Here is an 11,961-nt window from a genome sequence, read left to right on the forward strand (position 1 = left end):
GGGAGAGCCTTAGCACCTGGACACAGGGAGAGCCTTAGCACCTGGACACAGGGAGAGCCTTAGCACCTGGACACAGGGAGAGCCTTAGCACCTGGGCACAGGGAGAGTCTTAGCACCTGGAGACAGGGGCAGCTTTAGCATCATACCAATAGACCGCGTCCTCTGTAATTATTGGGACTGAAGCACTCTTTTTGGCCCAATACTCCAAAAATTTAACAATGGGGTTAAAATGCAGACTGTCAGCTTTCATTTGAGGTATTGACAAAATCACTTGTGTGTATTAAAGTAGTAATGTATTGTCTCATTTAATTTTATTATTTAACTAGGCAAGTCAGTTAAGAACAAATTCTTATTTTCAATGACGGCCTAAGAACAGTGGGTTAACTGCCTTGTTCAGGGGAACAGATTTGTACCTTGTCAGCTCGGGGGATTGGATCTAGCAACCTTTCGGTTACTAGTCCAATGCTCTAACCACTAGACTACCTATATTTTGGAGTCACCTGTATTGTAAATTATAATATGTTTCTAAACACTTCTACATGAATGTGGATGCTACCAACATTATGGATAATCCTGAATGAATCGTGAATAATGAGGAGTGAGAAAGTTACACACAAATATCATACCCCCAAGACATGCTAACTTCTCACTATTACAATAACAGGGGAGGTTAGCATTTTATATCATACCCCCAAGACATGCTAACCTCTCACCATTACAATAACAGGGGAGGTTAGCATTTTATATCATACCCCCAAGACATGCTAACCTCTTACCATTACAATAACAGGGGAGGTTAGCATTTTATATCATACCCCCAAGACATGCTAACCTCTCACCATTACAATAACAGGGGAGGTTAGCATTTTGGGAGGGGTATTTGTGCGTCTAACTTTCTCACTCATAATTGATCATTCAAGATTATCATGGTATCATCCACATAAATGTAGAAGTGTTTAGAAAACATATATTCTTATTTACAATAAAAGTGACAATACATTATTTACCATTCATTTGTATTGGGCAAAAAAATGGTCTGAACCACAACCAAAACAAAAATACAGTCGTCCTTCCTAATGGAGTGTCCTGAGAGGACAGAAACTGCTCAGGGATGTCAGCAAGAGACCAATGGTGATTTCAAAACGTCTGTGGAGAGAACAGTGTGTACCTGCGGTGTAGACGTCAAAGCATGTGGACTTATTGGCGATGTTCCCGGCAGGTTCTAGTCCAGGTCCCTGAGCTGTAGCTTTGCTGCTGTCTCCCTGGGCCATCCCCACATCCACCTCATACGGAGACTTATTGATGTGTAGCCCCGCAAACAGCACCGTCACCTAGTATAACACAGGGTTACCAAACAGTCACCTAGTAAAACACAGGGTTACCAAACACCATCACCTAGTAAAACACAGCCCCGCAAACAGCACCGTCACCTAGTATAACACAGAGTTACCAAACAGCACCGTCACCTAGTAAAATACAGAGTTACCAAACAGCACCGTCACCTAGTATAACAGTTACCAAACAGCACCGTCACCTAGTATAACACAGTTACCAAACAGCACCGTCACCTAGTAAAACAGCACCGTCACCTAGTATAACAGTTACCAAACAGCACCGTCACCTAGTAGAACAGTTACCAAGCAGCACCGTCACCTAGTAGAACACAGTTACCAAGCAGCACCGTCACCTAGTATAACAGTTACCAAACAGCACCGTCACCTAGTAGAACACAGTTACCAAGCAGCACCGTCACCTGGTAACAGTTACCAAACACCGTCACCTAGTAAAACACAGTTACCAAACAGCACCGTCACCTAGTATAACACAGTTACCAAACAGCACCGTCACCTGGTAACAGTTACCAAGCAGCACCGTCACCTAGTATGACAGTTACCAAACAGCACCGTCACCTAGTATGACAGTTACCAAACAGCACCGTCACCTGGTAACACAGTTACCAAACAGCACCGTCACCTAGTATGACAGTTACCAAACAGCACCGTCACCTGGTAACACAGTTACCAAACAGCACCGTCACCTGGTCATAAAAACATGTCACCTAACATTACACAGAGCACCGTCACCTAGGATTAAGTTCATTTAGGGTAGAAATGAAGACTGAAGGTTAGGCTTACCTTGTGCATCCCAGTGACTTTGGGAATGTAGAAGACGGAGTAGGTACGATTCTTATCGTTGTTGGCTGTCACCTTGGCCTGACGGGGAGGATAGAGAGAGACACCCGCTAATTATCAAAATACAGAAAAGAGACATTCAATTTCACAGCCACCTAAAAGTAAGCAATTCCCAAACCTTCCATGAAAGCCATCACCTGGCTCTCAAGAGAAAACAGGCTGTGCACACTGCCTACAAAATGAGGTGGAAACTGAGCTGCACTTCCTAACCCCTTGCCAAAAGGTATGACCGTAGAGAGACATATTTCCCTTAGATTACATAGAAAGAATTCAAAAATAAATCAAATTTTGATAAACTCTAGTGCCATCACAGCAGCAAGATTTGTAAATATATGTTTCCCATGCCAATTAAGCTCTTTGAATTGGAGAGAGAAAGCGTGAGATGTCAGAGAGAGAGAGAGAGAGAGAGAGAGAGAATGTCAGACACCAGGGGAAGACATTATGTGTGTGTGTGCCAGAGGTGGGACCAAGTCACTAGTTTGAGTCACAAGCGAGTCTCAAGCCACAAGGTCAGTCTTAAGTAGAGTCCCAAATAAAGCGGGTCGAGTCAAGGTTGTGCATTCTAAGAACAAGTCAAGTCCTGTTTTTTTCCAAGTAAAGAAATAAATCTATACATGCAATGACTTGTTCAAGTCTTGGTCTATTTATTGAGGCTACCAGACAGCCCTTTTCATTATTTTACATTTTAGTCATTAAGCAGATGACTCGGTCATTTATCCAGAGCGACTACAGTAGTGACATTTATCCACAACACATCTTGATTATGTAATAATTAATTTGAACAAATTCAAAATTAAAGCTTCATAAGTAAAAAATTAAGCAATTTTGACATACCAGAGACAGCCGCGGTCGCTCTGAGCCAAACTGGGATACTTGTTTATTTATTGATCACAGTTTTCTTTAACCAACTATGGTCTTTAAATGCAAGGCCGACAGACAAGCTCCCTACTTTTCCCCCTTCCACTTGCCTCCATTTTTTTTCGGTAATGCTGCAATTAGTTGTAATTTGAGCAGACATTTCCATACATTTTGTTAGCTGCCTGTGTGACATAACTCCACCAGTCCTATTTATGATAGAAATTACAAATTATACTTTTTTTGGTTTCTTTTTTATTATATTTGAATTTAACCACAATATTTGGGAGATGATTTCCTTCTCAAATAACTGAAAGGGAGAGGTGGTAATCTGAACAAGGGGAGAGGTGGTAATCTGAACAAGGGGAGAGGTGGTAATCTGAACAAGGGGAGAGGTGGTAATCTGAATACGGAAGGGGAGAGGTGGTAATCTGAACAAGGGGAGAGGTGGTAATCTGAACAAGGGGAGAGGTGGTAATCTGAACAAGGGGAGAGGTGGTAATCTGAACAAAGGGAGAGGTGGTAATCTGAACAAGGGGAGAGGTGGTAATCTGAACAAAGGGAAAAAGGCCTTTCTTGAACATCGGGTGAGACATTCTTACTAATTTGCTAGAGAACAGGTTCGGATTTAACTTTTGTATGACTGAAGCCTTTAGTGAAAGGTCTGTTTTAATTTCTGCAGCCCGAATTCATATTCATTATATAAATAAGCCCATTTAAGTGTGTCTGGCTTGCCGTTCCAAATAAAATGTCATTTTTATCTCTCAATTTAAATTACTGTTCGCTAGGTGTAGGCAAGACCATCAGAAAATAGGTAAAGAGTTAACCAGGGTGATTTTTCCACAAATACAGGTCTTTTCCTTTCCATGGTAGTAAGATATTATCTATTTTTGCTAACTTCATTACATTTTTTTGGAGTGAGATCATTTCTTTCAGGATATGTACACCAAGTATGTCCACATCCCCATCAGACCATTTTATTGGTAAACTCCCCGGTAATGTACAAGTTGCATTTTTTTTGTGTGATCCAATACGTAATATAGTACACTTATAATTTGGTTGTAATCCAGAGAGGTTAGAAAAAGTATCTAGATCCTCTAGGAGGCTGTGGAATCCATTGATATTATTGTTGGATCTGATTTTAACAGCTAAAATTTCAAATGGCCATAATAAATAGATATGCCGATAGTGGACAACCTTGTTTTAGTCCTCTTGACAGTTTAAAACTGAGAAGTAGCCATTGACTATTTTACACCTCGGGTTACTATACATAACTTTAACCCATTGTATAAGTGAGTCTCCAAAATTTAAATATTCCAGGCATTTATATATAAACTCGTTGTACTTTATCAAAAGCCTTTTCAAAATCAGCTATGAAAACCAGGCCTGGTGTCCCCGATTTTAGTGTTCCATTGTTTCCAGTACTGTCTTATATTATCTCCAATGTATCGGCCATGTAAAAAAAAAAAAAAACTGTCGTCTGATTAGGATAAATAATATCCGACAATACCTTTTAAATTCTATACATTTTGCATCACAACACTGAAGAGTAAGGGTCCTCCAATTGTTTTAACTTGTATCCTGTTTCAGTAATAATGAAATCAGATCTTCTTGCTGAGTGTCCGATAATCGACCATTTCCATAGGAGTGGTTACAACATGCTAAGAACAGTCCTGAGTACATCAAAAAGGTTTGGTATACCGCCACTGGTATGCCATCCAGCCTTGGCGTTTGGTATACCGCCACTGGTATGCCATCCAGCCTTGGCGTTTGGTATACCGCCACTGGTATGCCATCCAGCCTGGCTTGTGATATTACCGCCACTGGTTATGCCATCCCAGCCTTGGCGTTTGGTATACCGCCACTGGTATATGCCATCCAGCCTTGGCGTTTGGTATTACCGCCACTGGTATGCCATCCAGCCTTGCGTTGGTATACCGCCACTGGTATGCCATCCAGCCTTGGCGTTTGGTATACCGCCACTGGTATGCATCCAGCCTTGGCGTTTGGTATACCGCCACTGGTATGCCTCCAGCCTTGGCGTTTGGTATACCGCCACTGGTATGCCATCCAGCCTTGGCGTTTGGTATACCGCCACTGGTATGCATCCAGCCTTGGCGTTTGTGTATACCGCCACTGTGTATGCCATTCCACCTTGGCGTTTGGTTATACGCCACTGGTATGCCATCCACCTTGGCGATTGGTATAAGCCGCCATTTGCTGTTTGGTATGCCATCCAGCCTTGGCGTTTGGTATACCGCCACTGGTATGCCATCCAGCCTTGGCGTTTGTTGTATACCGCACCTGGTATGCCACCCAGCCTTGGCGTTTGTTTGTATACCGCCAGCTGGTATGCCATCCAGCCTTGGCGTTGCGTATACACGCCACTGGATCCATGTTGCATCCAGCCTTGGCGTTTTTCCCACACTTAGACTTTATTAAAAGTTCCTCCTCTAATTGGCTTCAAATTAGTCTTTCTGGACAGCTTTTAATATTACAATTAATAATAGAAAAGAAAATCCTTACAATTAACTTTGGTTGGAGGAGACTGAAATTAAAAATATCTTAAAGTACTTTGGTTGAATCATGGCTAACTCCATCATTTGTAACAAGTTTCAGTAATTATTGTTGGTAGCATTTTTATGATGAAGATAAAAAATAATTTGGTGTATTTTATATTCCATCCAGTTGGCTTTTTTTATAATATAGTCAGAAGTTTACATTCACCTTTGCCAAATAATTTGAACTCCGCTTTCCACAATCCTGACATTAATCCTAGTAAAAATTCCCTGTCTTAGGTCAGTTAGGATCACCACTATATTTAAAAAAATGTGAAATGTCAGAATAAAGTAGAGAATTATTTATTTCAGCTTTTATTCTTTCATCACATTCCCAGTGGGTCAGAAGTTACATACACTCAAGTTAGTATTTGGTAGCATTGGCCTTTAATTGTTTAATTAACTTGGGTCAAACATTTCAGGTAGCCTTCCACAAGCTTCCCACAATAAGTTGGGGTGAATTTTGGTCCATTCCTCCCTGAAAGAACTGAGTCAGTTGTAGGCCTCCTTGCACATTACACGCTTTTCAGTTTCGCCTACAAAATGTTATTGGATTGAGGTCAGGGCTTTGTGATGGCCACTCCAATACCCTTGACTTTGTTGTCCTTAAGCCATTTTGCCACAACTTTGGAAGTATGCTTGGGTCATTGTCCATGTGGAAGACCCATTTGCGACCAAGCTTTAACTCCTGACTGATGTCTTGAGATGTTGCTTCATATATTCCACATCATTTTCCTACCTCAGATGCCATCTATTTTGTGAGGTGCACCAGTCCCTCCTGCAGCAAAGCACAGCCACAACAGATGCTGCCACCCCCGTGCTTCACAGTTGGATGAGTTCTTCGGCTTGCAAGCCTCCCCTTTTTTCCTCCAAACATAACGATGGTCATTATGGCCAAACAGTTCTATTTTTGTTTCAATCAAACCAGAGACATTCTCAAAAAAGTACGATCTTTGTCCCCATGTGCAGTTGCAAACCGTCGTCTGGCTTTTATTGGCAAATTTCAAAGCAGTGGCTACTTCCTTGCTGAGCGGCCTTCAGGTTATGTCGAGATAGGACTCGTTTTACTGTGGATATAGATACTTTTGTACCTGTTCCTCCAGCATCTTCACAAGGTTCTTTGCTGTCTGGGTGTTGATTTGCACTTTTCGCACCAAAGTACGTTCATCTCTAGGAGACAGAACGCGTCTCCTTCCTGAGCGGTATAACGGCTGCGTGGTCCCATGGTGTTTATACTTGCGTACTATTGTTTGTACAGATGAATGTGGTACCTTCAGGCATTGCTCCCAAGGATGAACCTGACTTTTTTCTGAGGTCTTGGCTGATTTCTTTTGATTTTCCCATGATGTCAAGCAAAGAGGCATTGAGTTTGAAGGTAGGCCTTGAAATACATCCACAGGTACACCTCCAATTGACTCAAATGATGTCCGTTAGCCTATCAGAAGCTTCTAAAGCCATGACATCATTTTCTGGAATTTTCAAAGCTGTTTAAAGGCACAGTCAACTTAGTGTATGTAAACTTCTGATCCACTGGAATTGTGATTGAATTAAGTGAAATAATCTCTGTCTGTAAACAATTGTTGGAAAAAGTACATGTGTCATGCACAAAGTAGATGTCCTAACTGACTTGCCAAAACTAGTTAATTAACAAGTAAATTAACAAGTAATTTGTGGAGTGGTTGAAAAACTAGTTTTAATGACTCCATTCTAAGTGTATGTAAACTTCCGACTTCAAATGTATATGCTGTGTGTGTGTGTGTGTGTGTGTGTGTGTGCGCGCGCTGTGTGTGTGTGTACCTCCTCTCTGTGTCCGGCAGGGTCCTCTACATACACCAGCACCTCTCCCATCCCAGCACTGATGGTCTCCACTGTAAACACAGCCTTCTTCATCACAACATTACCTACTGGCTCTATACCTGGAGAAAGAGAGAGAACAAGAGCAAAAGAGGTGTGAGACAGAGGAAAACATTTAGGTGTGTGGTGTATGTGTGAGAGACAGAGGAAAACATGTGCGTGTTGATGTGTACCTGGTCCGTATGCCCGGGCCTTCTTGGGGTTCAGTTTGGGGCGCAGGGGAGCGCCAGGTTTCAGTTTGGACTTGGGGAACTGGGACAAGTATGTCATCACGGAATGTTCATCTACATTGGGGTCAACGATTTCCTCTGGGGTTATCACCTAGGAAACCAGATGGCACACACTGTTAAAGACACACACACATGCAGCAGAGGGTAGCGTGATTTAATGTAGACCTTAACCACTACCTCAAACTGCACAAAGCACCCACTCACACGCCACTCACTCACACGCCACAGAGACAGGGGAAGAGAGCGTTGTTCTGAGAACTGGTCCACTGTGGGAGGAAACACCAACCACAGAGATAACTGACGGCACGCTACCAACTTCTCCAGATCTGCCAACCTCGCACGAAAGCCCTGCCCACATGTCATCTCAGCACTGCACACAAATACTAGGCTAATGCCATGAAGCTGACTGTACTCAGTGTCACCTAGAGACAGCATCACAGCTCTGTAATGATAATGGTGGTGATGGTAGCATGATTCCAATATGATGGTTAGCGTAGCTAGTGTACCTGAGGGATACCCAGCCAGTCATCAGCCTGTTGCATGGCCTCACGGGCGTTGTCCACCGGTTTAGTCTGGTCCCACTGGTCCCAATCAGGGCACAGGCCTATAACAACACGTTATTTAAACTTAGAAACACACAACTATTTCTAAAAAGGACAATGCTTACTGGGTCTTTGAAACAAGCCCCTTGTGACTACCCATCTACCCCCGCTCTCACCCTACCCTCCGACCTTTAACCCCTGACCTACCTGGAGCACAGCTGTCGACCAGTGCCCCCAGTGCTCTGCCACTCCGCCAGTCTCTGCTGAAGTTGTGGATGGGGATCTCTGGGAGCTTGTTCTGGATCCATCCCAGAAGCCTCTGTTTCGGGGTCTTGTGCTGGCCGTCTCCCCCCTCCTCCTCCTCGTCCCACATGGGCATGGAGATGGAGTAGTGGAGGATCAGAGTCCACACCATGCCAAGGATCAGCTTCAGGTTACCATCCACTATGGCCTTGGAGTCTGGAGGAGACAGTAATATATAGGATCAGCTTCAGGTTACCATCTACTATGGCCTTGGAGTCTGGAGGAGAGACTGTTATATATGATATGCAGATCTAGGATAAGGGGGGGAATAGAGCTGTTAGAGTGTGGGGTTGGATTAGGATTGGAGTAGTAGCTGTAAGAGAGGTGGGGTTGGATTAGGATTGAGTAGAGCTGTAGAGAGTGGGGTTGGATTAGGATTTGAGTAGAGCTGGATTAGGATTGGAGAAGAGCTGTAGAGTGTGGGGTTGGATTAGGATTGGAGTAGAGCTGTACAGTGTGGGCTTGGATTAGGATTGGAGTAGAGCTGTAGAGTGTGGGCTTGGGATTAGGATTGGAGTAGAGGCTGTAGAGTGTGGGTTGGATTAGGATTGGAGAAGAGCTGTAGAGTGTGGGCTTGGATTAGGATTGGAGTAGAGCTGGTTAGGATTTGGAGTAGAGCTGTAGAGTGTGGGCTTGGATTAGGATTGGAGTAGAGCTGTAGAGTGTGGGCTTGGATTAGGATTGGAGTAGAGCTGTAGAGTGTGGGCTTGGATTAGGATTGGAGTAGAGCTGTAGAGTGTGGCTTGGATTAGGATTGGAGTAGAGCTGTAGAGTGTGGGCTTGGATTAGGATTGGAGTAGAGCTGTAGAGTGTGGGCTGGATTAGGATTGGAGTAAGAGCTGTAGAGTGTGGGCTTGGATTAGGATTGGAGTAGAGCTGTAGAGGTGTGGCTTGGGATTAAGATTGGAGAAGAGCTGTAGAGTGGTGGGGTTGGGTTGGTGAGGACTGGGAGATGAAGAGATCAGTGCAAGAGTGATGCAACCAGACCAGCCACCATGTCTTCAGCACACACGATTGGGGGTAATTGCTCATCAGGTCCTAAGGTGGTGTGATAAAAAACAAGCCCCCAGGACAGGGAGAAGGCCAGCTGAGTTCTAACTCGAATAAGATGTGTGTGACACTCCTCACACCTGGTGCTTGCTGGAGGAAGCTGAGGCAACACAATCCAGGAGACAAGAAATCCTCCTTTTGTTGTGTCGGTGCGTGTCTGACGAAAACCATCAAAATGAGTGGAATCTCCTGTAATCCTTTTACGGTTCATATAGGCTTACAATGTTGTTTTGAATATTGAGCAAAACAGTCGCTAAGTATTATATTGGTTTGTTAAAATGTGCAAAATAACAATTTAGAATCATCAGTTGTTACTAGAATGCTAAGCTCATTGACATGGACTGGAAGCAAAGCTAGCCAAAGAGCCATTTTTACTGGTTGAAGTATGAAGTTAAGTACAATGCAGTTGATTTGCTAGTATGAACCAACATTAGATAAAGCAGGACATTCATACGAGCTTTACAACCAAAAGGGTGAAATGCACAAATAAGCAAACAGTACATGAAGCCATTTCTGCTGGAGTAATATGAGAAATTCTGAATAGCGTTCAGAGTAGTCAGGGTCCGTTAGCTAGCCCCCCCACAAGTCACGGTCCGTTAGCTAGCCCCCTCCCAAAGTCACGGTCCGTTGCGAGCCCCCCACAAGTCACGGTCCGTTAGCGAGCCCCCCACAAGTCAGGTCCGTTAGCGAGCCCCCCAAGTCACGGTCTCGTTAGCTAGCCCCCCAAGTCACGGTCCGTTAGCTAGCCCCCAAGTCCGGTCCGTTAGCTAGCCCCCCAAGTCACGGTCCCGTTAGCTAGCCCCCCCAAGTCACGGTCCGTTAGCTAGCCCCCCAAGTCACGGTCGTTAGCTAGCCCCCCCAAGTCACGGTCCATTAGCTAGCCCCCCCAAGTCACGGTCCATTAGCTAGCCCCCCAAGTCACGGTCCATTAGCTAGCCCCCCCAAGTCACGGTCCATTAGCTAGCCCCCAAGTCACGGTCCATTAGTAGCCCCCCCCAAGTCACGGTCCATTAGCTAGCCCCCCTCCCTATTGACTGTCTGTTCAGTAACAGTGCGAGGATAAAAATCACTGGGGAAGCAAAGCCAGAAAAAGCCATTGTACAACCTGTGTTGTTTGGTCTATAACCTGTTAGTTCATATGCCTTGACACCGTGATATATAGGCCTAAAGGCAGAGACAATAAGACAGTGGCAGAATAAATTCAACCACACCTGTGGTTCATCACAAAACCAAAGCGCAACCTTGTCTAGTTAAGTCCATAAAGCATATTGCATGTAACAGTTATATGTCCAACAGCATGGTCAATCAGGGTAATGTTTCCCACATTTTCAGACTAACTGTAACTCTCCGGTGTTGTAAATCAACAAAGAAAAACAGGAGCTGCCTCCACTATTCCAGCACCATCTCAACATCAAATCTCCTCTGCTAAGTCTAATAGTGACAACTAAATGATATCAAAAACAATTATTTAGTCCAATCAACGTAAGGTAAATATCATGTGGCTATTCATGGTTCTGATTTCGGTGTGCGTGTTTGTGCAGGTAGAATAAACATGTTGACTCACCCTACTTGTAGAGAAATGCCAAAGCCATCCTCCTGTCCATGTTTAGTTTTGTTGTCCTAGGCTACCTGGCTAAAATACTTGCTTGCTAAGCTTCATTCCATGGGCAACGATTAGCCAGCTAGTTAACATTAGCATTCTACATATTTAACGTTCATCCTCTCAGGCAAGATGCACAATGTACGAATTAATGGTTGGATCAGAACCGCCGTTATAGTCATTGGCCAGTACAGAGAATTAAGTAAAACCACAAGTCCAAATCCCTATCTTCATACAACAATTCAATGGCATTTGGCTTTTGATGTGATAGGTGTGAAGCCAAATCACAACTGGCTTCCCTTAACACTTTTGATTGCGCCAGGACCGTTCACAGTGGAGTGAATGCAGATCGACTATTATTGTATAAAGGAGGTAAATAACAATAGCAGGGCTACATACAGGGGGTACCAGTACAGAGTCAATGTGGAGGCTATATACAGGGGGTACAGGTACAGAGGCAATGTGGAGGCTATATACAGGGGGTACAGGTACAGAGGCAATGTGGAGGCTATATACAGGGGGTACCGGTACAGAGTCAATGTGGAGGCTATATACAGGGTGTACAGGTACAGAGTCAATGTGGAGGCTATATCATTGACTCTGTACGCGGTAACCCCCTGTATATAGCCTCCACATTGACTTCTGTACCGTACCCTGTATATAGCCTCCACATTGACTCTGTACCGGTAACCCCTGTATATAGCCTCCACATTGACTCTGTACCGGTAACACCCTGTATATAGCCTCCACAATTGACTCTGTACCGGTACCCCCTGT

The 11,961-nt window shown here is 44.0% G+C and overlaps 1 protein-coding gene across 1 annotated transcript in view; it reads right to left on the reverse strand.

Moving 5' to 3' along the window:
• flna (filamin A, alpha (actin binding protein 280)) overlaps nucleotides 1-11,961 on the reverse strand; it is an 84,346-nt gene that overhangs the window by 48,866 nt on the left and 23,519 nt on the right. The window contains 6 exon segments of the mRNA XM_070439600.1: nucleotides 1,169-1,331; nucleotides 2,136-2,213; nucleotides 7,403-7,521; nucleotides 7,633-7,780; nucleotides 8,196-8,293; nucleotides 8,439-8,690. Coding sequence (XP_070295701.1) covers nucleotides 1,169-1,331; nucleotides 2,136-2,213; nucleotides 7,403-7,521; nucleotides 7,633-7,780; nucleotides 8,196-8,293; nucleotides 8,439-8,690 — 858 coding nt within the window.

The sequence above is a fragment of the Salvelinus sp. IW2-2015 genome, unplaced genomic scaffold, assembly GCF_002910315.2.
Source record: "Salvelinus sp. IW2-2015 unplaced genomic scaffold, ASM291031v2 Un_scaffold1796, whole genome shotgun sequence".
NCBI classification, from domain to species: domain Eukaryota; kingdom Metazoa; phylum Chordata; class Actinopteri; order Salmoniformes; family Salmonidae; genus Salvelinus; species Salvelinus sp. IW2-2015.